Raw genomic sequence first — 27,052 nt, 5'->3', positions numbered from 1 at the left:
CATCCATCAGATGCTCTTGTCCATCTGCAAGCTCTGCCATTTCTAAAAAACAGGCAGCTGTCCTGTCTACCTTAACTCATAACAGTCCTTCTCCCGCATTTCATCTTTGCCTGTTGAAGTCCTATCTTTCCTTCATGATAGAGAATACCACACTGCCATGATTAACCCTGGAAATTATCCCTCCCCTTCAATTTCTGATAGAGAGCTGAGTCCTTCTTTTCTTCCTTCCACAAAGTACTTTCCTTCCAAAGGCAGTGCAATGCAGAGGTTAAGAGCAAAGACTTTGGATCCGCCAATTTACTCTCTGTGAACTTGGTTCCAAACCCAAATGCTCAGCGCCTCAGTGTCCTGACCCATAAAATGGGGAGAAGTGTATTCGGCGTTGTTACGAGGATTAAATCAGATACCAGATGTAAAGCGCTTAGAATAGTGTTTGATGCGTAGGAAGCGCTGAATAAATGTTGGCTTGCATTTGATTCCTGCTGGCGGTCTCTTCGCTAGGGTAACACTCCAGGACAGACACCAGTCCGCGCAGCTTCCCATGCGGAGATGCGGAGGCTGCGGCCCAGCCCCTCCCGCGCCAGGCCCAGGAGAGGGGAGCGCGGTCATGTGATTGAGTCAAGATGGCGTCGTCCAGCTCTTTGTGGCTCTTGGCTCTCGCTTTCCTGCCGGGGTCCTGCGCTTCCCTGGCGCTGGGGCATCTTGACCCGCCGGCCCCGCTGCCTCTGGTGATCTGGCATGGGATGGGTAAGTGAAGGAGGGAGTGAGAAGAGAGTCAAAAGGTTTTGGCGACTCTTTACCTCTCCAAACCTGTGTTCGCTTCTGCAAAGTGCAAGTGTGGAGGGCGAGGACCGTGGTCACACAGCACCCGGCAGTCCCCACGGTTTAGGATTTGGGGGTTACTCTGCATTGGAAAGGGAGATGCGGAAGGAGCTGTCTTTTGGTGAGCGCTCACAGAGTGCTGTGCACTGCGGTAGGGTTTTACGTGGTGTCCTGGTTTAATCCCCATGGCAGTGGCGTCCGGGTGCAGCATCAGACACTTGCTCGGGGAAGGCTGGGCTGTGGCTGCATGACCGGGGCATCCGTCCTTTTGTTCATTCACACATTGAAGAGATTTGTTAGGCACCAGTAGTTTGTTTGACACATAGTTATTGAATACCTACTGGATGCTGAGGATACAGCAGTGAACGAAATAGACTAAATTCTTTGCTCTTTTAGAACTTTCCAGTGGGAGAGACAGACTATAATATAATATAATAATATAATGTAACATAATATGTCAAATGGTGATATGTGAAATGGAGAAAAATAAGGCAGAGAGGGGGATAGGGACTGCAAGTGGGGGCTTGCAGTTTTATAGAGCAAGGTCAGGAAAGGATTCACTGAGAAAGTGACACCTGAGCAAAGACCTGAAGTCGATGAGGGAAGATGCTGTGTGAATATCTGGTGGAAGGAACAGCAGATGCAAAGGCCATGAGGCAGAAGTATGTCAGGTATGGTGGTATGTTCAAGGAACAGCATTCAGGTCATTGTAGCTGGAAGAAAATAGGTGTTTAGTTCAGGGATGGGAGGGGGATGAGGGTGGCCTGCTGATGTCGTTGGGTCTACTAAGGCTACTGTAGGAACTTTGGCTAGAATGAGATGGGAAGTTCTCGTGGGTTTTGAGCAGATGAGTGACATGATCTGATTTGCACTTTAAAAGCACTCTAGTTGCTATATTGAGAATAGATTGTAGGGGGTCATGGACCTTTGCAAGGAGAAAAGTTAGGAAGCTTTTGCAGTAATCTAAACAAGAGGTGATGGTGACTTGAAACAGTTTAGTAATAGAGGAGATGTTGAGAAGTGGTCAAAGTTTGGATATAGTTTGAAGATGGAACCAACGGGATTTGATAACAGGTTAGATGTGGGATGAGAAAGGAGTCAAGGATGATTCCACGGGTTTTGGCCTGGACAGTGAGAAGGGTGATGTCATTTTACCAAAATGGGGAAGCCTGTAGGGTGAGCAAATTTGGGATGAAAACCAAGAGTCTGCTTTCGGACTTACTAAATTTGAGTTGTTTGTTACACATCCAGGAGATGTAGAGGCATTTGGAGTGTGGAGTCCAAGACAGATACAGGCTGGAGATTAAAGTTGGGAGCCTTTGGCATATGGCTGGTATTTAAAGCCATGGAACTGGGTGAGATCACCTAGGGAGTGAGTGTACACAGAGGAGGGAAGAGGTCTAAAGACTGAGACCTGAAGCAGTCAGGTCTGGAGGTTGAGGAGATGGGGAGGAATTAGCAAAGGAGACAGTGATGGAACGACTAGGGAGGTGGGAGAGTCAGGAGAGGGCAAAGTCCTGGAAGCCACATGAAAATGTTTCAAGAGGAAGGGAGTAAAAAACTGTGAGATGTTGATGACAGGTCAAATAAGATGAGGGCTGAGAATTGGTTATTGGATTTAGGAATAGGAAGATCACTAATGACCTTGACAAAAGCACTTTTAGGGGAGTGGTGAGAGTGAGAGCCTTTTTGAAATGGCTTAAAGAAAAATGTTCAGAGTGGAATTAGAGTCAGTAAATAGAGACAGTTCTTTCAAGGCTGTGCCAGGGCCTGGGGCTACTACAGTGGAGTTAAAGGAGAACAGGGGAGCTCCATGCCCTCCCAGAGCACAGTCACTCTGTATGGGAGGCAGTTAAGTAACCCACAATTATAGTTTAGTGCAAGAAATCAAAGATGCTTGAGGCCTTTTCCTTCTTTAAAAACAAATTCTTAAGCTCATTCTCAGGTTGAAAATGGGATGATTAAATTCAAAATGGAAAATGATCTCAGCCCAGTTCTCCCACTCAGCGGCCACTTTGCTTCCTATTCTTAGTTCTGGTTCCTTGAAACAGGAAAAAAAAAACAACAAAATGTAAGTTCAAGGCCAGCACTTACATGAACGCAAGAGTTAGCACCTCCTTAAATTTTGTGTCCTAGGCGCTTTACTTGTCTTACTGTAGTCCTGGCCCTAAAGAGAAATCAGATTCCAAAGTGTTTTTGAGTCTATTAACCCCAAATGTTCTAGATGATAAGGGAATCTGCACCCCTGCTTATTTTCAGTTGTGAATTTGGTGTCCCCATTATATTGTGTGGGCTTTTGAAGTTTGTTATTACCTGATGAACATGAGCTGAGCAAAACATGTTGTTCTCTCTTTTTGTTGTTGCTGAGGTGAAATTCATATAACATACAATTAACCATGTTAAAGTATACAATTCAGTGACATTTAGTGTATTCACGTTGTGCAATCACCACTTCTCTCCAGTTTCAAAACTTTTTCATCACCCCAGAAAATACCTCTACCCATTAAGGAATCACTCTTCATCCCCCACTTCCCATCATCCCCAGGAAATGTTCAGTCTGCTTTCTGTTTCAATCGATTTGCCTATTCTGGATGTATCATATAAAAGGAATTATACAATGTTACCTTCTGTCTCTGGCTTATTTCACTTATAATAATGTTTTCGAGGTTCATCCACATTGTAGCATGTGTCAATACTTTGTTCCTTTTTATGGTGGAATAATATTTTATTGTATATATGTACCACAATTGTTTATCCAGTCATCCACTGATGGACATTTGGGTGTTTTCCACCTTTTAGCTATTACAAATAATGCTGCTTTAGTCTTCTACAAACCTCTGTAGGGACATACGTTTTCACATCTCTTGGGTGTGTATCCAGAAGTGAAACTGATGTGTCATATGGTCATTGTATGTTTAAGTTTTTGAGGAACCATCAAATTGTTTTCATGGTGGCTGCACCATATTACATTTCCACCAGCAATGTAAAGGGTTCCTATTTCTCCCTATCTTTGCCAACACTTGTTATTTTCCATTTTTAAATGAATTAATTAAAAAAAAATTAAAGCCATCCTAGTAGTTGTGCAGTGGTATCTCATTGTGATTTTGATTTGCATTTCCTTAATGAGCACTGATGTTGAACATATTTTCATGTGCTTGTTGGCCATTTGTGTATCTTCTTTGGAGAGATGTCTGTTCATGTCCTTTTCCCATTTTAATTAGATTGTCTTCTTGTTGTGGAGTTGTAGAGTTCTTTGTAGATTCCACGTATTAAACCCTTATCAAGTATATGTTTTGCAAGTATTTTCTCCCATTCTGTATGTTGTCTTTTCACATTTTCATTAATGCCTTTAAAGCACAGAAGTTTTTTTAAAAAAATACTTTTTTTTTTACTCATGAGTTTCCACGATTGCCTTTGTTTTCTAGGAGACAGCTGTTGTAATCCCTTAAGCATGGGCGCTGTTAAGAAAATGGTCGAGAAGAAAATACCTGGAATTTACGTCTTGTCTTTAGAGATTGGGAAGACCCTGGTAGAGGTGAGGCCCCTCACGGCTCTGTTCCTTTGAAGGTTTGCTGACTGATTTCATAGAATACACGATTAAGATGCTTAACCTTGTATTTTTAGCTGCAGATCATACAGTGATACTTTAGTTCTTGAGTGGCTTCTGTGAGGGTACCAACCTAAACAGGTTTGCTCTTAGAGAAGGTGCCAGTGAGAGTTTTCAGCTGCATCCTTTCACTTCTCGTGGCTCTTCTTTTAGGATGTGGAGAACAGCTTCTTTTTGAATGTCAACTCCCAAGTAACAACAGTGTGTCAGATTCTTGCTAAGGATCCTGAATTGCAGCAAGGCTACAATGCTATGGGATTCTCCCAGGGAGGCCAATTTCTGTAAGTCCCTTTTTGTTATATCACTTACATGGAACTGATTATTTTTCCCTTTGATTCAGATAGATCTACCCATTCATTGCTTTTGGAATCTTCACCTATTTTGGAAGGGAAACTCTTCTAAAATATCCCCATGGAAGAAGTTCTATGGAGCTTAACTTATTTTCTGTGAAGGAATAAAGATTTGTTTGGCGGTATCAGAGGAAAGTCCTGAAACTTTGTGGCTTTGGGGAGCCACAGAGGATTAAGTAGCTTAATCTGGGAAGTTAACTGTTTTTTGTTTTTTTTTAAAGGAGAAAAGCTGTGGTTTTCTTTTTTTTTTTTTTGAAGATGTTGCAGGTAGGAGTTTATTAATTAATTACTTTATTTTTGCCGTGTTGGGTCTTCGTTTCTGTGCGAGGGCTTTCTCTAGTTGTGGCAAGCGGGGGCCACTCTTCGTTGCGGTGCGCGGGCCTCTCACTATCGCGGCCTCTCTTGTTGCGGAGCACAGGCTCCAGACACGCAGGCTCAGTAGTTGTGGCTCACGGGCCTAGTTGCTCCGCAGCATGTGGGATCCTCCCAGACCAGGGCTCGAACCCATGTCCCCTGCATTAGCAGGCAGATTCTCAACCATTGCGCCACCAGGGAAGCCCTGGGAAGTTAATTGTTGATGATACATTTCCATCTGACAGTTGGAACTGATAATCCTTTTTTTTCTCCAGGAGGGCAGTGGCTCAGAGATGCCCATCACCTCCTATGATCAATCTCATATCAGTTGGGGGACAACATCAAGGTAACTTTGTCCCCTTTGCCTAAAAAATTCTAGCTGCTCTATTTGTACAAGAAGTCAGCCATCCTTGCAAAAATCCTGTTTTTCTAATTTATAGTAAATTAGCCAGGAGAGATGATGAAATCGGATTCCAGAGGCCTGGAACACAGGTGAATCATTAGGTTACCACCTACTTCTCTCTAATTTAATAGACATGATTTCATGGAGGTGAGGTGGTTGCAGCCATGTAACAGGTGGTGGTTTAGGAGTTAGGAAAGTCCAACAACCTTTCCTTTTTCTTTTCTTTAAAAAATTTATATATTTGTTTGTTTTTGGCTGCATTGGGTCTTTGTTGCTGTGTGTGGGCTTTTCTCTAGTTGCGGCGAGCAGGGCTACTCTTTGTTGCAGTGCGCGGGCTCCTCATGGTGGTGGCTTCTCTTGTTGCGGAACACGGGCTCTAGGCGCGTGGGCTTCAGTAGTTGCGGCATGCTGTCTCAGTAGTTGTGGCATGTGGGCTCAGTAGTTGTGGCTCGCAGGCTGTAGAGCGCAGGCTCAGTAGTTGTGGCGCACAGGCTTAGTTGCTCCACGGCATGTGGGGTCCTCCCGGACCAGGACTCGAACCCGTGTCCCCTGCGCTGGCAGGCGGATTCTTAACCACCGTGCCTCCAGGGAAGTCCCCCAACAACCTTTCCTGGTTTCTGACATGGGTGATGTCCTACTGAATTTACACTTAGGCAAAGAATAGTGTCTAGGCTTTTTGTTAATTTTATAATTAACAGTAGAGATTAAATCTTTCAAAAAACAACAGGCTTGCTATTTAGACAGAATTATTTACTTTTGGGGGAAGATGTGTCTTTGGGATAGAACGTTATCTCTGTTCTGATGGATATAGCTGTTAGCTGGTAGGGTGTAGGAACAGACGGATTCTCCTTATAATCAGGAAACTGGCTTCACCCAATTAACGGTTACTGATGGGCAAGTAATTCGGTATCGTAGGTCTGTTTCACAGATGAGGGAAACTAAAATAAGACCCTGCCCATCTTGTGGGAATTTTTCAGAGGATGAAATGAAATAATAGGTAGGAAAATACTTTTTTAAAGAACACGTATCATTTAAATGCAAGTTGGTAGGAACAGCTTTATCATTCATTCATTGATTCTACAAATATTTATTAAAAACCTAGAAACAAGACAGACAAGGTTTCTGCCTTCATGGAACTTCCATTCTAGTTGGGGGGAGAATAGACATGAAATAGGTAAACAAAATAAATACAGATAATGGTAACTATGATAAAGAAAGAAAAATAGGACAATAGGAAGAATGGTGGCTGTATTGGTGAAAGGTGTGGGCTCTGGAGCCAAACTGCCTGTGTTCATATCCTGGCTCCATCACTTACTGTCTAACCTTGGACAAGGTATCTAACCTCTCTGTTTGAAAGTTTCCTTAAAAAAAGAAAAAAAAGTTTCCTATCTGTAATATGGTGCAAATGATTCTACTCTACAGGGTGGTTATGAGGATTAAATTAATTATTGCCAATATATGCTTCGAACTGGTATGTCTGGTATCCCCCAAAATGTTATTAATGAGGATGATGAGGATGCAAGTATAATTGGGGGAGGGGAAGGAACTGGGGTTGGGCACTGCTTGAGTTAGGGCACTCAGGTATGACTTCTCTAAACCAAGACCCAAGAGATGAGAATGAGGCCAGCCATTGAAGCAGTAAGAGAAGTACATACGCCAGAGAGAAGCAGATGCAAAGGTCCTGAGGCAGAAAAGAGTGTGGGAACACCAGGAGGAAGCTGGTTATAGTATTAATTCTCAAAACACTATTTTCTTGAGGAATAAATGAACGAGATCAGGGTCTAGTTCTGGTTTTGTTTCTTGCAATGCCCTGCACACAGTAGGTATTCAGTACATGACTACTGAAGGCATGGATGTTTGTCTTCTACTACTATAGGTGTTTTTGGACTCCCTCGGTGCCCAGGAGAGAGCTCTCACATCTGTGACTTGATCAGAAAAACACTGAATGCTGGAGCTTACAACAAAGCTATACAGGAACGGTATGTATGGTTAGCTGAAAAGGATACAGAACTGTCACTAATGAAAATATCATGCTGACTTTCATGCTAACCGTGATTCTAGGAGTAGTTGCTAGTGATTTTCAAATGAGATATTTATTGTAAATATGTCTATACTACCTGCTTCATTTTATTGTAAACCTAAAACTGCTCTAATATTAATTTAAAGGAAAGGAAGACATTTTTTCTATAAAAGAAGACTGTAATTACAACAATTTTTTTTTTTTTTTTTTTCACTTTTCGGCCATGCCACGAGGCGTGTGGGATCTTAGTTCCCCAACCAGGGATTGAACCCTGGTCCCCCGCAGTGGAAGTGCAGAGTCTTAACCGCTGGACCACTAGGGAAGTCCCCACAACAATACATTTTCATCTGTAAAAATAAAACCAAAAAAGCCTTTAGAAAGTAGTAAGCCCAAGGAATTGCTGTTAATATTTGGAGGACAGATTCTTTCTGTTGTCAGCAATGAGGGGTTAGCTTCCTACGTCAATGTCCTTAGCTACCTGTGTTTGGGTACTTAAAAATATACAGAATCACTTTCAGAGTGTGTTCTCCTTCAGTTGTTTCCAAACTTAAATTATACCTCAGACCCCCTGGGAAATTCATTAAAAATGAATTCCAGGGCTCCATCCCTGGAAATTTGAATTCAGTAGGTCTGGAGTATTCTGGGTGATAACTGAGATTTGGGATCAACTAGTATGGTTTTGGTATCTATCTTATGGGTCTTCCAAGTGTATGATTCTTGTTTGATAGCAGCTTTTCAATACAACACTTCCTTGAAGGCCTGTCCAAGGTACAGCCTTGTGAATGACTGGCCTGTAGAAAAGACCTGCAGCTAGCTAGCTCTCTTTTCCTTTCCTACCCATTGGCTGGCTACACGTGTAGCCACAAAGCTGTCTTGGGTCAACAGTGCCACCTGATGGTCAGTGAAGGAAACTAAGAGACTTTATATCTCGACCTCCTACCCACTCAGGCAACTCAAACCACTGCTAAGTTTTACCCCTTCCCTGGTTTGTCTAGTCACAGCTTGGTTATTTATGTCCCAATATTCTCTGTTCTCATGGGTATGTATGATCTGTTTAAGCTACATTGTTCTTTATTCTTTACTCTTTATTCTTCTAACTATTGCCCAGATGCCTCAGAAAGAATCCACCCTTTTCTTTCTTTGTGTTTCCTTCTTTGGTGAACCAAACACAATTGGGATTATTATTGACTGTAGAGGAGCAGTCAGCTGGGGGGTGGGGGGACAGTGACACCTAAGTACTGATTAAAAGTGGTACATGGATGTGTTTATCTTCACTTCCTTCTTAACCTTTAATAAACTGGTAGCAAAAGAATAAAAAGTGATAAACCCACAAGGGCAAAGAGAACAGGAGAGGAGAGAAGAGATAATAAAAGACATCAACATTTTTTTTTAAAGACAGAGAGCAAATTAATGAGTGATAACTGTTTTAGTAGAGCAGAAAATTCTGAAACCTTTATGTCTGTAGAGGGATACACTGACAAGAAGGAACCAGCTTCACTTTTTACAGTCCCAGAAAGACTCAGGAATTAGATGCCTAAGATACCTTGGAAGGTAGAGTAAGTGCATGGGACTTTTTGTTGAAAATCTATATAAACAATGATCAAACTCCTTAGTTCCCTGAAATGCACGTCCAAGTGACTGCTCTTCCTCCACCCTGACAAGAGAAGCCAAATTTATTTTCCGGAGCAGTTTGACTAAAGAAGTACCAAGGGAGCTTCCCTGGTGGCGCAGTGGTTGAGAGTCCGCCTGCCGATGCAGGGGACACGGGTTCGTGTCCCGGTCCAGGAAGATCCCACATGCCGCGGAGCGGCTGGGCCCGTGAGCCATGGACATGTGGTTAGGACTCCATGCTTCCACTGCGGGGGGCATGGGTTTGATCCCTGGTCAGAGAACTAAGACCCTGCATGCCGTGTCACATGGCCACAAAACAAAAAAAATTAATTAAAAAAAAAAAAGCAGTACCAGACTTCGAGATAACAAGCACCTGACAGTGGTAAGACACCATATTGAAAACCCACCCCGTCCCATTCTGCTCCTAGAATGATAGCAGCCAGGCTTATTACCTGCTAGGCAGAAGTTTGATGGATCCCTCTTTGAAAAAACTGATTGGTCCCAGAGAAAAGACCTATAGGTTCATGTTTTGGAATCCTTCAAGAAGTTAGGACTCCTCCTGACTACCATGTAGTCAAGCCACCAGTAGATAAGCTCTGTTCTTGCATGAAGAACTTTCAGTCAGCTTCTTTAAATACGAACAGTGACCCAAGGACCCCCAGTCAGACATCTGGGGAAAGCTTCCAAAATGAAAGACCAAAACAAGCAAAAAGTAAAAAGGAACTTGGAAGAAACAGATGGCAATTCAAGGAGCTGAAGAAAACCTTAAGAAAAAAAAAAAAGCCTGTATTATTATCTTCAGAGATAAGAGATCATCCATGATGCTAGAAGAGAATGCAAGTAAAACCAGTCATCCGAGAGAAAGAGATCCTGGAAGTTAAAAATAAGATAACCAGAACAAAAATGTGTTAGCGGTATGGGAATATAAAGTTGAGGACATTTCTTGGAAATTAGAACAAAATCTCAATGAGGTAGAAAAAAGAGGGGAACAGGTAAAATTAGAGAAGCCGTTCAAGAAGTTTAATACCTGCCTGATCGGAGTTTCAAAAAGAGAACAGAGGAAAGAGTGGATTGGAATTATCAAAGAAGTAATATGAGAACACTTCTCAGAACTATGGGACATGAGTTTCCACATCGAAAGGGCTCACCAAGTAATCAGGGGTGAAAAAAGACCCACATCCAGGTATATTCCCGTGAAGTGTCAGAACACTGAGGGTAAAGGGCAGAGCCCCGTGAGGCCGCACACTGACTCCCTGACAGCAAAACTACTAGCTAGAAGGCAGTGGTGCAGTACCTTTGGCTTCTGAGAAAAAATGATTTCCAATGTAGAATTCTCTACTGAACCTGGAAGTAGCAGTCAAATGTGAAGGGAAAATAAAAGACATGGCCTTCCATATTCTCTCTCTCGGGGGTTGTTGGAGAGGCTTAGTGCTACACTGTCCAGCTGTGTGGCCTTGGATGTCCTTGAGCCGACTTCTCACCTCCAGCACGAGGCTAATAGTGCTTTCCTGAAGGGTTGCTGTGAGGATTAGACCAATGGTGTGTGAAGCTCTCAGTGCAGTGCTCAGCTCGTGGTTAGTAGGCAGGGTTGGGCTGGTACCACTGGTGGTGCTGTGTTGAAAATATTTATTCAACTTTAGCTTTCTCTTTCCTTTATTTATAAGTATTGCAGTGGTTGTGTTGTCTCTAAGTTTTAGTCGCACTTAAAATACTTTGTTCGTAATTTAATCAAGTACTGAACTATTACTGTTTGCCAGGCCCCATTGTAAGTCTTGCGGATACAGTGGAGAATAAGACAATGAGGGTAACATGCTCTTGTAAATAAGACATTTAGGGTAACATACTCTGTTTACTTGGGGAAAGGGGGTCACCAAGTAAACAGATGCACTAGATAACAGTGCTAAGCCCGTGGCAGAAAGAAACAGGGGGCAGCAATGGACAGTAATGGAGGAGGTGCCTACTTTGGACAGAACGGTCTTTGAAGAAAAGGTATTTAAGCTGGGACCTCAACGACGAGAAGGAGCATAGGAGATGCTAAGAAAAAGTGGATCAGGCAGAGGGAACAGAAGGCTCTGGTCCTTTGTCCCTTTGAAGTCTCTTGGTGGCCTGTGCACAGGGGCATGCCCCGGGAGTGCTGACCGAAGTGCAGCTTGGTCACCTTTCTTTCTTTTCCTCCCACAGCCTGGTACAAGCAGAATACTGGCACGACCCCATAAAGGAGGACATATACCGCAACCACAGCATCTTCTTGGCAGATATTAATCAGGAGAGAGTAAGCACCCAACCCAGGCTACCATAGATGTGCATTCATTTTCCTGTTTGGGGCATTATAAACAGATTAGCAGTGACCATTTACTCAGAATATCCCAGGAAACAAGAAGTTCTGTTTCTTGGGAGGTGGTGCTTATGAGATTCAGTTCCTTTTAGGGAGGCTGAAATTCATGTGGCTTTCTTCCTGTAGGTTCTTCCTCTTTCCCAGTGTTGAAGCAGCAGGGTAAGCTCAGTAGGTGCTGGCTGGCTTACATGGAACTTCAGCTGCTGCCGTACTGAGGGAAGCCTTTCTAGTGGATCCTTTTTGGGTCATATTTTCTCAGAAGAGTAATTTACTTAGAAGAGAGACTGCAGAGGGGACTGAGTGTGTCCCAAAGATGAGCATGCTTTGGGAGATTCTGGTAAACTAGATGGCTCAATTTATATTGGGCTTATCCGGAGGTTTAAAACAAACAAAAACAATTTGAAGGGAGTCGGTGGGAATAGAATAGTATAGCAGAACCACTCAGAGTTTGTAGTTTCTTATTTTGCCTTGGCTTTCTCTGGCTAGAAGCCTTGAACCTATGTGATGGGGGCCTTTGGAGTGCAGTGACGGATTCATGGTGGCACCAGTATGCCATGGTTGGTGGGAGCACTGTCAGTCAGATAGGATGGTAAGAAAAGGCTGTACCTGGTATATTCTGGGAAGGAAGCTAGAAAAGCAGCCCATACCATGGAGAAGAAACATGGTGGCCCAGGGTCAGGGAGACCAGAGCACTGAAAGGTTTTAATTCCCCAGCTATAACCTGATGGTGGTGTCCCTGAGGTACTTACTGTTCGCCTTTTCTCCAGGGTGTCAATGAGTCCTACAAGAAAAACCTGATGGCCCTGAAGAAGTTTGTGATGGTGAAATTCCTCAACGATTCCATTGTGGACCCCGTGGATTCTGAGGTGAGATGCTGCTTAGGCCACAACGTGCCAGGAGACCGTCAGAGTAAATGGCATTAAAACACAGCTGCATGACTTCCCTGGTGGTCCAGTGGTTAAGAATCCGCCTTCCAATGCAAGGGACACAGGTTTGATCCCTGGTCGGGGAACTAAGATCCCACATGCCGCAGGGCAACTAAACCCGTGCAGCGCACCGCAACTAGAGAGAAGCCTGCACACCGCAACTACTGTGCCCTGGAGCCCACATGCCACAACTAGAGAAACCTGCACACTGCAACTAGAGAGAAGCCCGCAATGAAGAGCCCACGCGCCGCAACAAAGACCGAGTGCGGCGAAACTAAAAAAAGACAAGAAACAAACGAACGAATAAAAGCCCACAGCTGCCTGCTGGGAAAAACTGTCAGTCCCTTTCACCCACCTTTGTGTAGAGCAGGGGTTCTGAGGTCTATAAATGGGACACTGAGGGTTGTAGCCCCCCCACCGCCCCAAATTGTGTGCAAACTTAGTTGACCCTTGAAAAACGGGGTTAGGGACGCTGACCCTTTGCACAGGCAAAAATCTACATATAACTTATAGTCGGCCCTCAGCATCCACAGTATTGGAAAAAAATCCACGTATAAGTGGACCGGAGCAGTTCAAACCCATGTTGTTCAAGGGTCAACTGTAGTTGCACCCTCTGAGGAAGGGTCTATAATTTTTATCAGATTTTCAGAGATCCGTGATCCAAAAAAGGTTCAGAACTATGAGTCCAAAGTCTATAAATTCCTGAGGTTCACATTCAAGGTGCCTTGACCTGTCTTCGACCTGTCTTTCCAACTTAATCTTAACTTCATGACCACTTCATATCCTCTCTCATCAAGCCATACTGTATTACTTGAAATGCCCCGGGCCTGGCATGTGCTTTTTCTTTTGTGTGTCTGTGTTCCTTTGTTCATGCTTTTCAGTCTCTAAAACGCCCTTCTCCGCCTGACAAGCTTCTATTCAGCTGTCAAAGCCAATCTCAAATGTCACTTCCTCCATCCAGGGTGCCACCCCTCTTCCAAGCAGAATTTGCTACCACCCACCTGCTTTTTTTTTTGGTCGCGCCACACAGCACACGTGATCTTAGTTCTCAGACTAGGGATCGAACCCACGCCCCCTGCAGTGGAAGCGCAGAGTGCTAACCACTGCACCGCCAGGGAATTGCCTTTGCTCCCTCTTTTAAAGAATCATCAGCCTCTGTTCTATCAGCATTCATCACATTGTGTCAGAGCACCAGGGACTAGCAAACTACACCTGTGGGCCAGATCCAGCCTGCCACATGCATTTGTATGGCCCACAAACTAAAACTGGTTTTTATATTTGTAAATGGTAGAAAAAAGTCAAAGGAATATTTGATGATGTGAAAATTACATGAAATTCAAATGTCAGTGTCTATAAATAAGGTTTCATTAGAATGCAGCCATATTCATTCCAGAAATATTGCCTGTGGCAGCTTTTGCATTACAATGGCAGCATTTAGTAGCTGCAACCACGTGGCCCTTGAAGCCTAAAATATTTTGTATTTGGTCTTTATGGAAGTTTGCTGACCCCCATGCTGAACAGTTAGTTGTTTCTGTGCATTGGACTAGAGCTTCTTGCAAACAGGGACTGTAAACATACTCATCTTTGAATATTTAGACTTCAGCACAAGGATTTTCACAGAGTAGGTGCTCAATAATTGTAGGAAGCAGCAATTCTGGGGAGTTGGAAAGCTCTTTGGAATGATTAACTCATACCTCAGGACCCACCCTTAAGAAGAGATGACTTAAGACACGCTGTTTTCCCTCCTCGCTGCAGTGTTAGGGTGTTCAGTTTGTTGGTAGTCTTAGCTACTAGCCAGTCTTAAACCAGTTTGGCAGTATGCGCCATGTGTCTGATCTGACCTCACTTCTTCCTTCTCTCCTGCAGTGGTTTGGATTTTACAGAAGTGGCCAAGCCAAGGAAACCATTCCCTTACAGGAGAGCACCCTGTACACACAGGTAACTGGGGAAGAGAGGCGCAGTCCTTTTCAGCTCCTGCTTCCGGAAGCCGCTAGGTGCTTTGGTGACAGACCTTGTCTTGTACACCCCAGCACAGCAGGTACTCAAGAAGCGTCTGACTCGTGTCTGATGTGGACGAGGCTTGTTAGGCTGTTGACTGTTGCACTAGCTTATGAGGCATTGGTTTACCGAAGCCTACATCCTGAAGGTTGAAGGACCTGTACGCCATGTTTTCAGGCATGTACAAGGGACACATCATCTCTGACTCCTTCCTTCTGATAACAAGGGTTAGAAGCAGCTTCCTTTGCTGAGGTGTAGTCCACTACAAATCCAAGAAGCCCCCACGCATGACAGAAACATAGAGGGCTGTTACTTTAAAACAACAGATGCGCAAGTCCTGTTTTTAAATCAGGCACTGACACGGGGAGCTCCTCCTGCAGGAGACCGAGGAACAGAGCTGTGAATTTTAATTTTGTTCAGCAGTAGGTCCTGTTTCTCAAGCACAGGTGGCAGCATTTCACCACCTCCAGTTCTGAGGCCTTCCGTACTCTTAAGGCTTTTATCTTGGGAGATACTCTCCCCAAAATGCAGAAGTGTTACATCTGAACCACTTGCCTTCTTTCTATTCAGATTCCTCCAAGTAATTTCCGAGACCAATTGTCATCTCTTGGCTTTTCTCCTGCATCTGGTGCCCCATCTTGGGTGAGGTAAAAGGAAGCTAGGATCTGTTAAGAGTTTTGGATATTACAAATAAGAACTTGTCATGAAACTCAAACTGATGGTAGCTACAGCAGAAGCAACATTCTGGCACCATCATAACTGCTCATCTTCCCACCCATACTTGTTCTTCAGCACCCCAGCTGTGGGTCATGACATGTTCAGCTACAGGATATGAAAGTGTCTGAGTTTTGTTATCTAAGGGTTGGATCTGTTGTAAGTTATCTAGCTAATGTTCTCTTGTCTTTAGCTCAGTCCCACTTAACTTGACATTTTGAGGCAGTTTTGTCCATGGCTTGCCCGCTCATAGGTGGTCCTCCAGAAGCTTTGGGAAACTTTTCAGAAAGCAGAATATAAAACTGTATAGAATAACCTCAATTGCACATACCTTTTTAATGCTTAGGAAAAAAACTGGAGGCAAGTATCCTTTTTGGCATTTTCAACAATGCACCTAAATTTTAATACTCAAAAGAAAAAAGACTGCATTTTGAGAATATATCTCGTTAACTTTCTTTACGATTTCACTGTGAAGCTTTTCATTAAGCCTCTTGATTAATTATGGCCTTTCTCTCCGCAGGACCGCCTGGGGCTAAAGGCAATGGACAACGCAGGACAGCTGGTGTTCCTGGCTCTCGAAGGGGACCATCTTCAACGGTCTGAAGCATGGTTTTATGCCCACATCATACCCTTCCTTGAGTGAAACCGTTGTAGTTTGCACCAGAGCTCAGGGAACCCCTCACACTTCCAAACCAGTTCCCTCCACGCCCAAGCCTGAGCTCAGATCCAGCTAGAAACTAATCCTTCTCTTGTCACCGTCTAACATGCCCTGCTTGGAAAGATCCAAGATAGGAATCTTATCCTTTGCCTCATCCTATCAGCATATGGTGTTGAATGCAAGTTTAATTAGCTAATAACCACGGAGATTGTTTTACAACCCTTTGATGTGGTCAGTGTTTTAGGAATCAGGAGTTTGCTGCAGGTCAGTGGCAGAACTGTGCCCAGGCCCGGAAGAGACTAAACAAACTAAACCAATGAGATAGAGTCCAAGGCAGATGCCTTCCTCAGGAAAATCTAGCCACATCTCAAGCCAAGAGGCCAGTACCCAGACCTAAGGTATTCACATAAATGCTTTCTCAGTTGTGCTGGTGGAGATTTGACCAGTGCTTGGAGAAGTATTGCTTGGATGATGTGTCCACATAATTTCTTGAGGCTGTCCTCCTCTTTGTGTTGCTTTCTGTGGTGTCGTAGCTATTTATTATTAGACAAATTCGGGCAGCCCACCATCTTCCCTTGGTAGCACTTTTTTTTGTCTCCTCAGGTAGTGATGAATTTGTTGCTCTGTCACAAAAGGCGGGAACTAGCACCCAATTGGATTGCTTAAGGGAGGAAGTGTACATATTGCTTAACTTAGATGGGGTGGGGGAGGTTTAAAGAAAAATAGGAGGAGGCAGTTAGTTCTTTCCATTCCATCCTTGATGAACCTGCCCTTTCTAAATATGACTAGTGGTGTGGATTCTAGAGTCACTTTATTGCTGGCATTAGCAAAGAATGGGAGGAAAACCGCGGAGAGATCAGGCTTTCTAACTTCCATCTCAAAAATTTGAGATTACCGCACACTTCAAACTGCTTCTGATGTGTTCTGTGAAAAAAAGAGTGCTCAAAAAGCTTAGAGAGTATTCCATATCCCTTTTCTCCTCTTGAAGATCAACCCACCTTAGAATATTAAGGACTCTGAAAATTCCTGTTACAGTAAAGAAAACTAACCTTAATCTACCGTTTCCCACGCTATTTGAACATGGACGTCTTAGCCCCCAATCCGTTATCCCATGAAAACCTAGCAACACTTTTTGGAAGATTGTTCTGCGGAATGCCAGTTTACGGAAGTGGGTAGCTATACTTGAGGGAAGCACTTTGCTAGTGCTGCAAAGTTTACCCTCTGTGATTTTTCTTTCACCTCTCTCAAGACTTTTCAACTAAGAGGATGAAAGGCAAGAAGTGGGGACGTGTGAAAATAATTTTATGAAGTTGTTTAAAATAAAGAGTAGTTTCTTATCCTTGGTGTCATTTTTCTTTTCGAAGTCCTTACATCTCTGTACAGCAAATATCATACATAAATACTAAGCAAGTTTGGTATTAATTTTATTCTATTTTCTGTATAACTTTAAGTACATAAAGGTTCATTTCCGCAGGCCTCAGGAAATGGGTAGAAATCACAGGACAATCTCTCTTCCCACCAAAAAAAGTTGCATATTTTGGTAAAGTGTTTGTCCTAGAGGAAAAACTGAAATTTACATTAGCAATGCTGTGCAAGATTTTTACACAAGACCTAAAACCAGCCTGCAATGGAGATTTTAGTCCTCTGTTCAGGTGCCCTGACAGAAGCCAAAAGCTGTTGAGCATGACAGGGCAAGGAAGCAATGAAGACGGATGATGGGCACCCAGCATGGAAGGAGGAAGGGAAGCCAGATTCCTGGGAATGGTGTGGTTTTCCTTTTTTTTTCCTCTCTTTTTAAGTCATCTCTGTAGGAAGGTGCTGGGCAGGGGCCCCAGAGAGAGGAAGGGTCCAAGACTCCTTTAGCTGGCCTGGGTGCAGGGCACCACCCCAGCAGCTAACACAGGACAACCTACTATCTCAGGTTCGGGCAGATGCAGGATGGAATGCAGAAGAAAAGGAATGCTTACAGGAAATCATTTTGCTTGGAATGCTAGATGGCCAAGCTTCAGCCTTTGGTCCTGTGCAACCCTTGCCTCACTTGTCAATAGTGAAAATTAGTTTAAGTTAGAAGAACCAACTAGGATCACACCAGCTTCTGCTACCTTCACGCTCATTGTTAGAAAAAGATTAACTTGTGTGAACATTGTGATCTGTTAATTCCTGGGGACTGCTTTATCCTTCCCCAAATAACCCCAAAGGCTGAAAGCTAAAACACACCTGTCCTGATGTGCAGTTCCTGAAGAATGGACTGGCTGTATGGTTGAGCTGATACGGAAAAGCTGCACCTTCCTGCAGAAGATCAAAGACCAGCTATCCCACCCCAGATCTCAGCCTGAGGTATATTTCAGTGAAGGCAGGTAGCTGTGCTTCTCAAAGCAGAGAAGCAGTTTAAGAGCAGAAAGGTAGAGGAAATCTAGAAAAGAACCATCTTGATACAGATTTATCCCACGGTGTGAGGGAGAGGGCAAAGAACCCAGTGGCACTTCGCTTATCCAGCAATTTCTGTCACTGTGGTGACCAACTTCCGCCCATTCCATATGGTCTTGAACTGCTCAGGGACTGGGAACTCATTCTGCAAATAAAGAAACAATAGGCTTAAACCCAAGCTAGGCAATACCCTGGGGTTAATTAAATCTTAACTTTCTCCCAATGCTTGCTCGCACTAAACTCTGAGAGCAAGTAGGATGTAATGAGAGAAGCTGAATCCACCTGAGAAAGCAAGGCCATGGAACTGGCAGCGCACTAGCAGTGCCACATCTTCTAGACCACCTCCCCCACCGCTGACAGTGAAGCAGCAGCGCAGTGTGGGAACGAGAACAAAGGCTCCAAAGCTAGACAGATGTAGGTTTGAGTCTGTTTCTTACTGTTCACTGATCAGTGACCTTGCAGACTGTTAAACCTACGAGGCGTTGATGGGAATGTGTATGGCTTCACGGCACCAGCTCAATAGGGTGCTGTGATTCAATCCCATTCCTTTTTGCCTACCCTGAGCATCTCCTCTGCCTAAGAAAGGCAGAAACCACCCTCCTTTGGGGGTCTACTTCGTGGGACTACCTCATGTGTCTGTGCCTGAGATGTGCACTGCTGGGCTGCACCCACTTGGTGCAGAGTGTCCATCAGCTGCGTTGGAAGACTTCTCCTCCAACGCAAGTCTTCAGTCCCTTCTGATTTCAGACCATACTACTAAAGAGATCAAGGAACTTACGAAGTCATCGCCTTCTGTAGGAATGAGGACATTCATCTCAGAAGATTTGGCACTGACTATCTCACAATCCAGTGAATTCTTGCTCAGGTAAACGTGGCAGCCATCTGTTTTGTTGATGGAAATGGTTGGCACTTTACCCATTACCTGCAGGGGAAACCAAGAGCATTGAGTCCCAGCAGCCAGCAGAACAAGTTAGCTGTGGGAAAAGCTTTCACTGTTTCACGGGATTACATGAAAAACTCACAGGTGTACAAGATACGGGATACTAGGGGCGGGTGAGAATGGGTACTGGAAAGAGCTCATGATAAGGGCCAACTCTTCCTGCCACATCCAAAGCAGCTCAGCTTACAGACTCTGTAGAGTCAGATTCCCACCACAGCAACATCTGTGGGTCGGCTGTGTCTCTTTCAATTAATTCCTCAGGGACTAAAGGAAGGAGCCAAGTATCAAGTTACCTGAACTTTGACATCCCTACTATTGATTATCTCCACAATGCCCACCACGTCATCGAACACCAGACCGAGTTTCTTACAGTTATCTAGGAGAAGAAAGGGAGCGGGTCAACAGTATAACTTTAAAGGAAAGTACTCGATTTAAGAATTAAGAATTTAAGAATCTCTAGAAATAGGGTAGGTATGGTTCCAGCCCTCTCAAGCTCTAGGACAGAGCCTGCCTAGGTCAACAACAAGAACTCACCTACTGTAATGGAGTTAATTTTGCCCTTGATTTGCAATGTTGAGTTGACACACTTGAATATGTAAGCCCCCTGTTTCAGCTCTGTGTCATCTATCACCAGGTTGGAAACATTCTCCTGATTTTCCTGTTAAAGAGATACCCCTTTTAGGAATCTCATCATTAAGCACATGCCACCCCAAAACACAGACTATGCCAAACTTTCATTCTTGCAATCAAAGCCAGAACCCTGTACTCATTTGGCTGTGCTCCGTTTAATCGCTTTGTCCCCACTCCTTGTTCCCCCCGTCCTGGCATTTTTAACTCACCACTCTCCACTTCTTGCCCTCCAGTTCAAGTAGAGCTGGCTCCTTCTTTGTGACTGGTTTGGGGGAAGGACTGACTCCTGGTTTAGATGCAGAGAATGGTTTGGGGCCACTTCGTACTGGAGCACTCTGAGCCTTCAAGGCAGGGTTCTTGTGAGTCTTCAAGTCATCAGATACATGTTTCAGGGCTGTAAGAACAACAGCTGCCTTGTTCCTGTCCTTCACACCAGGGCTTTGGGCTGAGGCAATAACCAACTTCTGCTATCAGAAGTTAAATTGATCCTTAAGAAAAAATTCAAAGCCCCAAACCAGAGCCTTTGAGATGTTCTCTCACACACAGCTTTGGAGAAGCACTTTTATAATTGTTCTTCTACCCCAAGATTAAATTATAAAGTTCCACTAAAAAAAAAAAAAAAGTGGAATGTGTGTGTATGGGGGGATGGGTATGTAAAAAGATCTAGAAAGACATACTAAGTATCAGTATATACTCACAAAATAACGTACGTAGTTTTTAAAGCAACAGAGGAAGAAAAAGTAATATGTGATAATAAAGAAAATTTGGTAAAAGGAAAAAAACCCTCACAGCTAACCTACGACCTCCAATCAGTGTTAGCATTTGAAACTCCCCTTCCAATAATTTTTCTATTCATAGTTGTTTTTTATTTAGATATAAGCATGCACACTGTTAAGAAATTTGGTTTAACCAATTAACACAATAAAAATTTTCTCAAGTTAACCTATAGTTTCTAACAATATCTTTTTTGGGGGCTTCCCTGGTGGCGCAGTGGTTAAGAATCCGCCTGCCAATGCAGGGGACATGGTTTCGAGCCCTGGTCCAGGAAGATCCCACATGCCGCGGAGCAACTAAGCCCATGCGCCACAACTACTGAGTCTGCACTCTAGAGCCCGTGAGCCACAACTACTGAGCCCACATGCCACAACTACTGAAGCCCACGCGTCTAGAGCCCGTGCTCCGCAACAAGAGAAGCCACCGCAATGAGAAGCCTGTGTACCGCAACGAAGAGTAGCCCCCACTCGCCCCAACTAGAGAAAGCCTGAGTGCAGCAACGAAGACTCAACACAGCCAAAAATAAGTAAATAAATATATTTAATAGATAAATAAAAATCTTTTTTTTAAGGAAAAACATTCGATAATCACCCTCAACAGGCTGACACGTGCCTTGCTTGTGGACACGGCCCAATCTATATAACCAATACTGGCGTTTCAGCTCCACCACTCCTAAACACTGCATGGTTCACTGCAGAAAAAGACTTAATGGCTGCATAGTATTGCGTCAAGAGGAACATACCACAGTTAACCATTTCTCTTACAGTGGGATACAGGTTACACCATTTTTAGCTACTGTGAACAACAATGTATAAAAGTTGTTCTTTCAGTGTTTTTATAGGTAGATTCCTAGGAGACTGCTGTATAATTTAGACTTCCACCTACTGTGTATAAGGGTGTCTACTTTCTCTACACCAACATCAGGTCATTCTTACACAAATTTTCCATATGACTAACATACACCCTCTGAGGACGTGCACCACCCCCTCCAAGATGACCTCCTGAAGAGACCGCATGGTAACTGGGAAAAAGCTCTGGGGAAAACGGCCAGCACCATGTCTTGGCACCACAGGGTAGGTACTCTGTATATGCCCCTTAATATTAAATCACTTTCCTCTGGGGAGAGAGATTCCCCCAACTATAATGAGCCATTGTCAATTTCCATTTGAGCCAGCTCTGCTATCCCTTTAGGCAACCTGAAGGAATGTGACACCCCAAATGAATCTCCCATATACAAGCCACGGTTCTGGTTTACAGACTGTCAGGTCTCTAGTTGGTAAGTTCTTGCCAAAACAACTTATTCACCAACTCTTCTTGCCAAAGCATTCACTTACCATGTGTGATGCTCTCGCCCTGATTAATCTGTGCAAACAGTGCTGAGCGTGAAGCAGACTCTTCTGAGCCTGAACTGGTGGCGGCTGGAGGGGGAGGTGGGCCTGGTGGGGGGGGAGGAGGACCCGATCCAGCAGAGGGTCCCGATGGCAATCCACTCAGTTCTTTTGCCACAGGCCCCTGGAACAGTAAGTGCAGGTAACACAGTCAGCATCTCTTCCCCTCTGTACCATCCCCAATAGGGCCCTGCATGTGTCCAAGATACATGGGGTACCCACTGTGGCCCTTGATGCAATGATTAACGCTCCCTACCCACACCCAACTTGGCTTTACTCCTTCTCACCCTTTCCCAAGGATCCAACTCAACTCCGTTTTTCAACCTTCACATTTTTCCATTGGCCTCTACCTAACTCCAGCTCTGAACCTATAGTTCTAAATACTTACTTAGTGTGTCACCGGTACCTCAGACTCACAACGTCCAAGACTGATTTCACCATCACACCCATGTCTCTATTTCAGTGAGAGATATTATCATCCAAGCTTGACCATTCAATCTTCTTTGAGTCTTCCAACCCCCTCAATCTCATTAAATCAGTTTACTACCTTGGTTATATCTCATTCTTTTTTGTACCAGCCCCTAGCACCATGAGCACTTCCACAGTCTGAGCAAAGCCCTTACCCCTAACCTATACACTAAGACCCTTTTAAGGACAAATAGGATCATTATCACTCTCTTGCTCAAATACCTCTGATACTTATCACCTATTATAAAGTCTAAAAGTCTCAACTACCTTCCTTTCCAGCCTTTCCTCCTAAATATGTGACTCTCTCCTTATTGAAGCCAGATGACCAATCTCTACACTTACTCTGCATTTACTTTGTTTAAGCTTTGCTGTTTACTAGTATTCCCATTTCTCCCACTTCTGTCCTATACCTGAAAAGTCTGAGTATAGCTCTTCAAAGTACAGTCTCTCCCAGTGAGAATCATTCTTCTCTTCTTCATACTCTGCAGTGTGTACCTTTATTATAGCACTTAGCTTGGTGATTTGAAGTGGGGTTTCGTATCTGTATTTTTAAGCTTCTTGAGGGTTGGCACAGTGTAACTCATTCATCTATCTCTCCTTCCAGCCCAATCATTGTCCCTGACCCATGTTTACTGACGCTGAATAGAACTGACTATTCCTTCTCTGACCCTTGCTTTCTTTACTCTTTTTCCCCTTTCCTTCTCTCCTTTTTCTTTCTACCCTCCACTGTGAAGACTAACATTCCTGTTTAGACCTTGGTAGTGCTAAAGTCTAAGAAACCTGCAGATCCTGGAGGTTTCCTGGAGCGATGAAGGGAGGGGAGGAGCACTCACCGTTTTGCTCCAGGCCAGGCCAGTGGCATGGAACTCCTTAATGTAAGCCTGCAGCTCTGTCCATATACTCAAGTAAGCTTTGACCCAGTCCACATGCTTCTTATCCCTGGGAGAATTAAAGAAGAACTCATCACAGGCAGTCAGGGTACATTACAATAGTGATTCCAGACCCCCTCCTATCTGTGAACTCACGTCCTCTTGCCTGTGGCGTTTTTTAGGCTCTGCTCAACAGTGTAACTGAGCTTTCCTTCTTTTTTTGAACCTATTCTCTTACCCTAATTAGACCAAAGTCCATATAGATAGGGACTCCAGATTATATCTTTCTCTTACAGCAGTATTCCTCAAACATTTTTTAAAAGTAGCAAAACCACTATTTCAAAGTAGACCTTAGGCAGAACCTAATATACAAAACTGATAAAAGCAAACATTCCGTGCATGAAGCCATGGTAGAGAGGTCTCTCGAGCAACACTGTGGATCTCTAGGACTCCAAGAAACTCAACTGCCTTATAGCATAATGCCTTATGTCAAAAGTATGCCCTCCTCCTAAGAAATTAAAAAGTTCTGTTAGGAGGAAATAATCAGTATTAAATTATAGAAACAGCACTGCACTATAGTTCAAGTCTCCTCTCTCTCTCTAATTTAAAAAAAAAGTAAAAAAAAATTTTTTGGCTGCGTTTGGGTCTTCATTGCTGTGCATGGGCTATCTCTAGTAGTGGCGAGTGGGAGGCTACTCTTCGTTGCGGTGCGTGGGCTTCTCATTGCAGTGGCTTCTCTTGTTACAGACTGCCAGCTCTAGGCCCGTGGGCTTCAGTAGTTGTGGCTCGTGGGCTCTAGAGCACAGGCTCAGTAGTTGTGGCGCACGGGCTTAGCTGCTCTGCGGCATGTGGGGTCTTCCCCAACCAGGGATCAAACCCGTGTCCCCTGCGTTGGCAGGTGGATCCTTAACCACTGCGCCACCAGGGACGTCCTCCTCTCTTCTTATACATTATTAGCTGGAAGCGTTTATGATTGTTTAGCATAAAGCCTAATTTCCTCAACTGGAAATTGCAGAGCATACGATGGAGTATAATGAAAACATTGTGATGCTTAATCCCAGGTTACTGGAAGGATCAAGGAGCGGCCTGGTGTTCTGGGACATTTTTCACCCACATGAAGGCTTATTCCTTCACAGATGTTGGATAACTGATGATGGACGGAAGAAAGGAAGGGTTTGGAGCGTTATGCAGCTAAGTAATAGCTGCCTGCAGTCAGTGCAGCTCAAAACCAGCAATGGAGAAGTAGACACTGGTGGCCATGTGTGGTTGGACGTACAGTGACTCCCCTTGTGCAATACCTGCAGTGGTCAGGCAGCCTTCATCTCACTTTACCTCACCACGTGAATAGTCAGGGTAATTTTCTAGTAAATCTTACTGAATCTTTTGCAACTGGGCCAGTTAGAAGTTTTCAACAAAGGAACAAAATCTTGACCACACAGGCAAATAAAAGGGCATTAGACCATTTTACCTCCTAAACCTGGAAGGGTAAGGATGAGAAGACTCAGAAGCCCTCTACAGGGCTTCCCTGGTGGTGCAGTGGTTGAGAGTACGCCTGCCGACGCAGGGGACATGGGTTCGTGCCCTGGCCCGGGAAGATCCCACATGCTGCGGAGTGGCTGGGCCCGTGAGCCATGGCCGCTGGGCCTGCGCGTCCGGAGCCTATGCTCCGCAACAGGAGAGGCCACAACAGCGAGAGGCCCGTGTACCGCAAAAAAAAAAAAAAGTCCTCTACAAACCCTGGAGAAAAAGCAGAAGAGGAAACAGAAACACTTCCTGCTTGCAAATACAGCTTCTATGAGCCAATATCTATCAAACTTTCCAAAAAGCAGCCCTGAGATAAGAGAACCAACACAGCAGCCAAAGGCAGTCTTAACTTAACACAAAGCACTACTCCAGCAAGTAACCAGCTGGGTTTGTCCTTTACCCCTTGAAGACAGGCTGGACTTACACATCTTTGTACTCCTTGAGAACTCGGTTTGTATAAAACATGGCAGCATCATTCATTTCCTTCACATAGGGACCAGGCTTGGGAGCCTAGGAAAAGAGAAGCTGTCAGTGACTTGGGGCCTCTCCAGCCATATCACCTTGCCTCTTTCAATCTGTCCCTTCCCTCCCATGGAAGCTGTGCCGCTCACCATAGCCACCCAGCCCAGGGCCTGGATACTTTCGCTGACACCTGACAGATGATTGAACAACTTGCTGCCTCTGTTCTTCTCCCGAAAGGTTATCACTTCTTGGATCTGCTCGGAGATGGGTGCCAACAAATCGGAAAGCTTATTCTAGAAAAAGATGCAAGAAAAGATTGAGGTTAGTGTTTTTATAGAAGCCTTTATGTTGCTCAACTCTGATCCTCAAGGTAAGAATTCTTCACGAACTAAAACAAGCATGCAAATAAACTCTGTATTTATCTTGCAAAGATTCACACGGCTACAGTACTGCTCATCATCTCACTCTCCTTAGACAGCTCTAACTACCCAGGCTGGATTTTGTGGTTCTTCATGATCAGGACCCATACTCCAGCTGTACCACAAAATTCTACCATTTCTGCCACTTGCCTCTTTTCTGTCCCACTAACAGCAGACACTAGTTCATTTCTGGGCTCCTCTCTTTCCATCTATCCGTGGGCTCCTCTGCGTCATGAGGGACAGCACTCCACCAACCACACCGGCCTCCTACAGCATCTATCATCAGCATAACCAATTCTGGCACCTTATCACACACCAGTACAATTTATTAATGGACCCATGTAAACATGCTTTTCTTTGTCATTGATTCTTCAAAGACAAGGGCTTTGTCTTAGCCCTCTTTTATAATCCATATAGCCCTCAACACGCTGCTAGCCATATAGCAGCTGCTGAGAAGAGATCTGTTGAATCAAATGCAATTAGAGGGCTTGGCACTTGAGCAGACAGCTTAGCAAAATGGATGAATCTTGTGTTTCTGTGTTTTCATCCTTCATCCGAAGCTTGGTTTCCTGAACATCTCATTTCTCAGATCTTAGCATGAGAACAGTCTAAAGCAGGAGTCGGCAAACTTTCTGTAAAGAGCCAGACTGTAAATATTTCTGGCTTTGCAGGCCATACGGTCTCTGTTGCTATTTTTCAACTCTGCCGTTGTAGTACACAAAGCAGCAACAGACAATACTTAAAAGAATGGACATGGCTGTGTTCCAAAAAAAACTTCATTTAAAATAGGTGTCAGGCCAGATTTGGCCTGCAGACTACAGTCTGCCAATCCTCGATCTAAAGCAAGGGAAAGATAATAATGTCTCAGCTGCCTGATTTGTTGTGGAAAGTGTGGGCTTGGAAAAAAGGTTTAGACAAAATGCTTTAACTATTCGAGACAGATTAAAAATTAGAGTCTAACATATTTAACATTATCTTATGCTATTTTTACATTATTTAGGCATGCCAAGGGTTCACAGGTTTTAATACAGCATTAGTAGGAAGACTTATTTTATTAGCCTTCTGCCTAGGAAAGCCAAATGCAAAAAGAAGAAATGAAACAAAACTAAAATGTTTGGCTCTGAGAAAAATCTAAATTTTCTCTAATTTATTTTCATACTTGTGGCAGCATAAAATCTTGAGGTAGGAATAAAGTTAAAGGGAGATGCCTAACCACTGAAGAGTGAGGGGAGAAGCAGTACTTTAGGAGTTTTAGGATCTCCCCAGCAGCCTTACTAAGCCCACCCATAGTGGAGCAAGAGAACCACTCTCTAGGTCCCAAAGGGCATAAGGGACAATATGATGAATTTGGGC

General features: G+C 44.0%; 2 protein-coding genes across 10 annotated transcripts in view; one reads left to right on the top strand and one right to left on the bottom strand.

The window, feature by feature from the left end:
* The first annotated feature begins 607 nt into the window (after positions 1-607).
* PPT1 (palmitoyl-protein thioesterase 1) lies at positions 608-17,627 on the top strand. The gene is made up of 9 exons (XM_024738881.1): positions 608-747; positions 4,248-4,357; positions 4,583-4,710; positions 5,409-5,479; positions 7,413-7,515; positions 11,349-11,439; positions 12,270-12,368; positions 14,295-14,366; positions 15,661-17,627. The coding sequence occupies exons 1-9, from the start codon at positions 624-626 to the stop codon at positions 15,781-15,783; spliced, it is 921 nt and encodes a 306-aa protein (XP_024594649.1). The 5' UTR covers positions 608-623; the 3' UTR covers positions 15,784-17,627.
* Positions 17,206-27,052, bottom strand: part of CAP1 (cyclase associated actin cytoskeleton regulatory protein 1) — a 24,909-nt gene continuing 15,062 nt past the window's right edge. For 8 of the 9 annotated variants that reach the window (XM_024738873.1, XM_024738878.1, XM_024738875.1 and 5 more), the window contains exons 5-13: positions 25,430-25,573; positions 25,243-25,328; positions 23,259-23,364; positions 21,904-22,081; positions 20,005-20,189; positions 19,700-19,823; positions 19,459-19,541; positions 19,004-19,147; positions 17,206-18,370 (exon numbers count right to left, since the gene is read on the bottom strand). In XM_024738873.1, the coding sequence (XP_024594641.1) occupies positions 18,287-18,370; positions 19,004-19,147; positions 19,459-19,541; positions 19,700-19,823; positions 20,005-20,189; positions 21,904-22,081; positions 23,259-23,364; positions 25,243-25,328; positions 25,430-25,573 (1,134 nt within the window). In that variant the 3' untranslated portion in view covers positions 17,206-18,286. The remainder of the gene's footprint in view (positions 18,371-19,003; positions 19,148-19,458; positions 19,542-19,699; positions 19,824-20,004; positions 20,190-21,903; positions 22,082-23,258; positions 23,365-25,242; positions 25,329-25,429; positions 25,574-27,052) is intronic. The other variant, XM_024738871.1, reaches the window with a different exon arrangement.

This window comes from Neophocaena asiaeorientalis, unplaced genomic scaffold (assembly GCF_003031525.2).
Source record: "Neophocaena asiaeorientalis asiaeorientalis breed wild unplaced genomic scaffold, Neophocaena_asiaeorientalis_V1.1 scaffold106, whole genome shotgun sequence".
In the NCBI taxonomy this organism is placed as follows: Eukaryota; Metazoa; Chordata; class Mammalia; order Artiodactyla; family Phocoenidae; genus Neophocaena; species Neophocaena asiaeorientalis.
This window is presented reverse-complemented; position numbering and strand designations above follow the sequence as displayed.

Bases quoted from the DNA above. Each gene is read 5' to 3' on its own strand.
- PPT1 (XM_024738881.1), top strand. From the start codon at position 624: ATGGCGTCGTCCAGCTCTTTGTGGCTCTTGGCTCTCGCTTTCCTGCCG. The intron at 11,440-12,269 runs GTAAGCACCCAA...CCTTTTCTCCAG, and splicing joins CAGATATTAATCAGGAGAGA to GGTGTCAATGAGTCCTACAA. The intron at 14,367-15,660 runs GTAACTGGGGAA...TTCTCTCCGCAG, and splicing joins AGAGCACCCTGTACACACAG to GACCGCCTGGGGCTAAAGGC.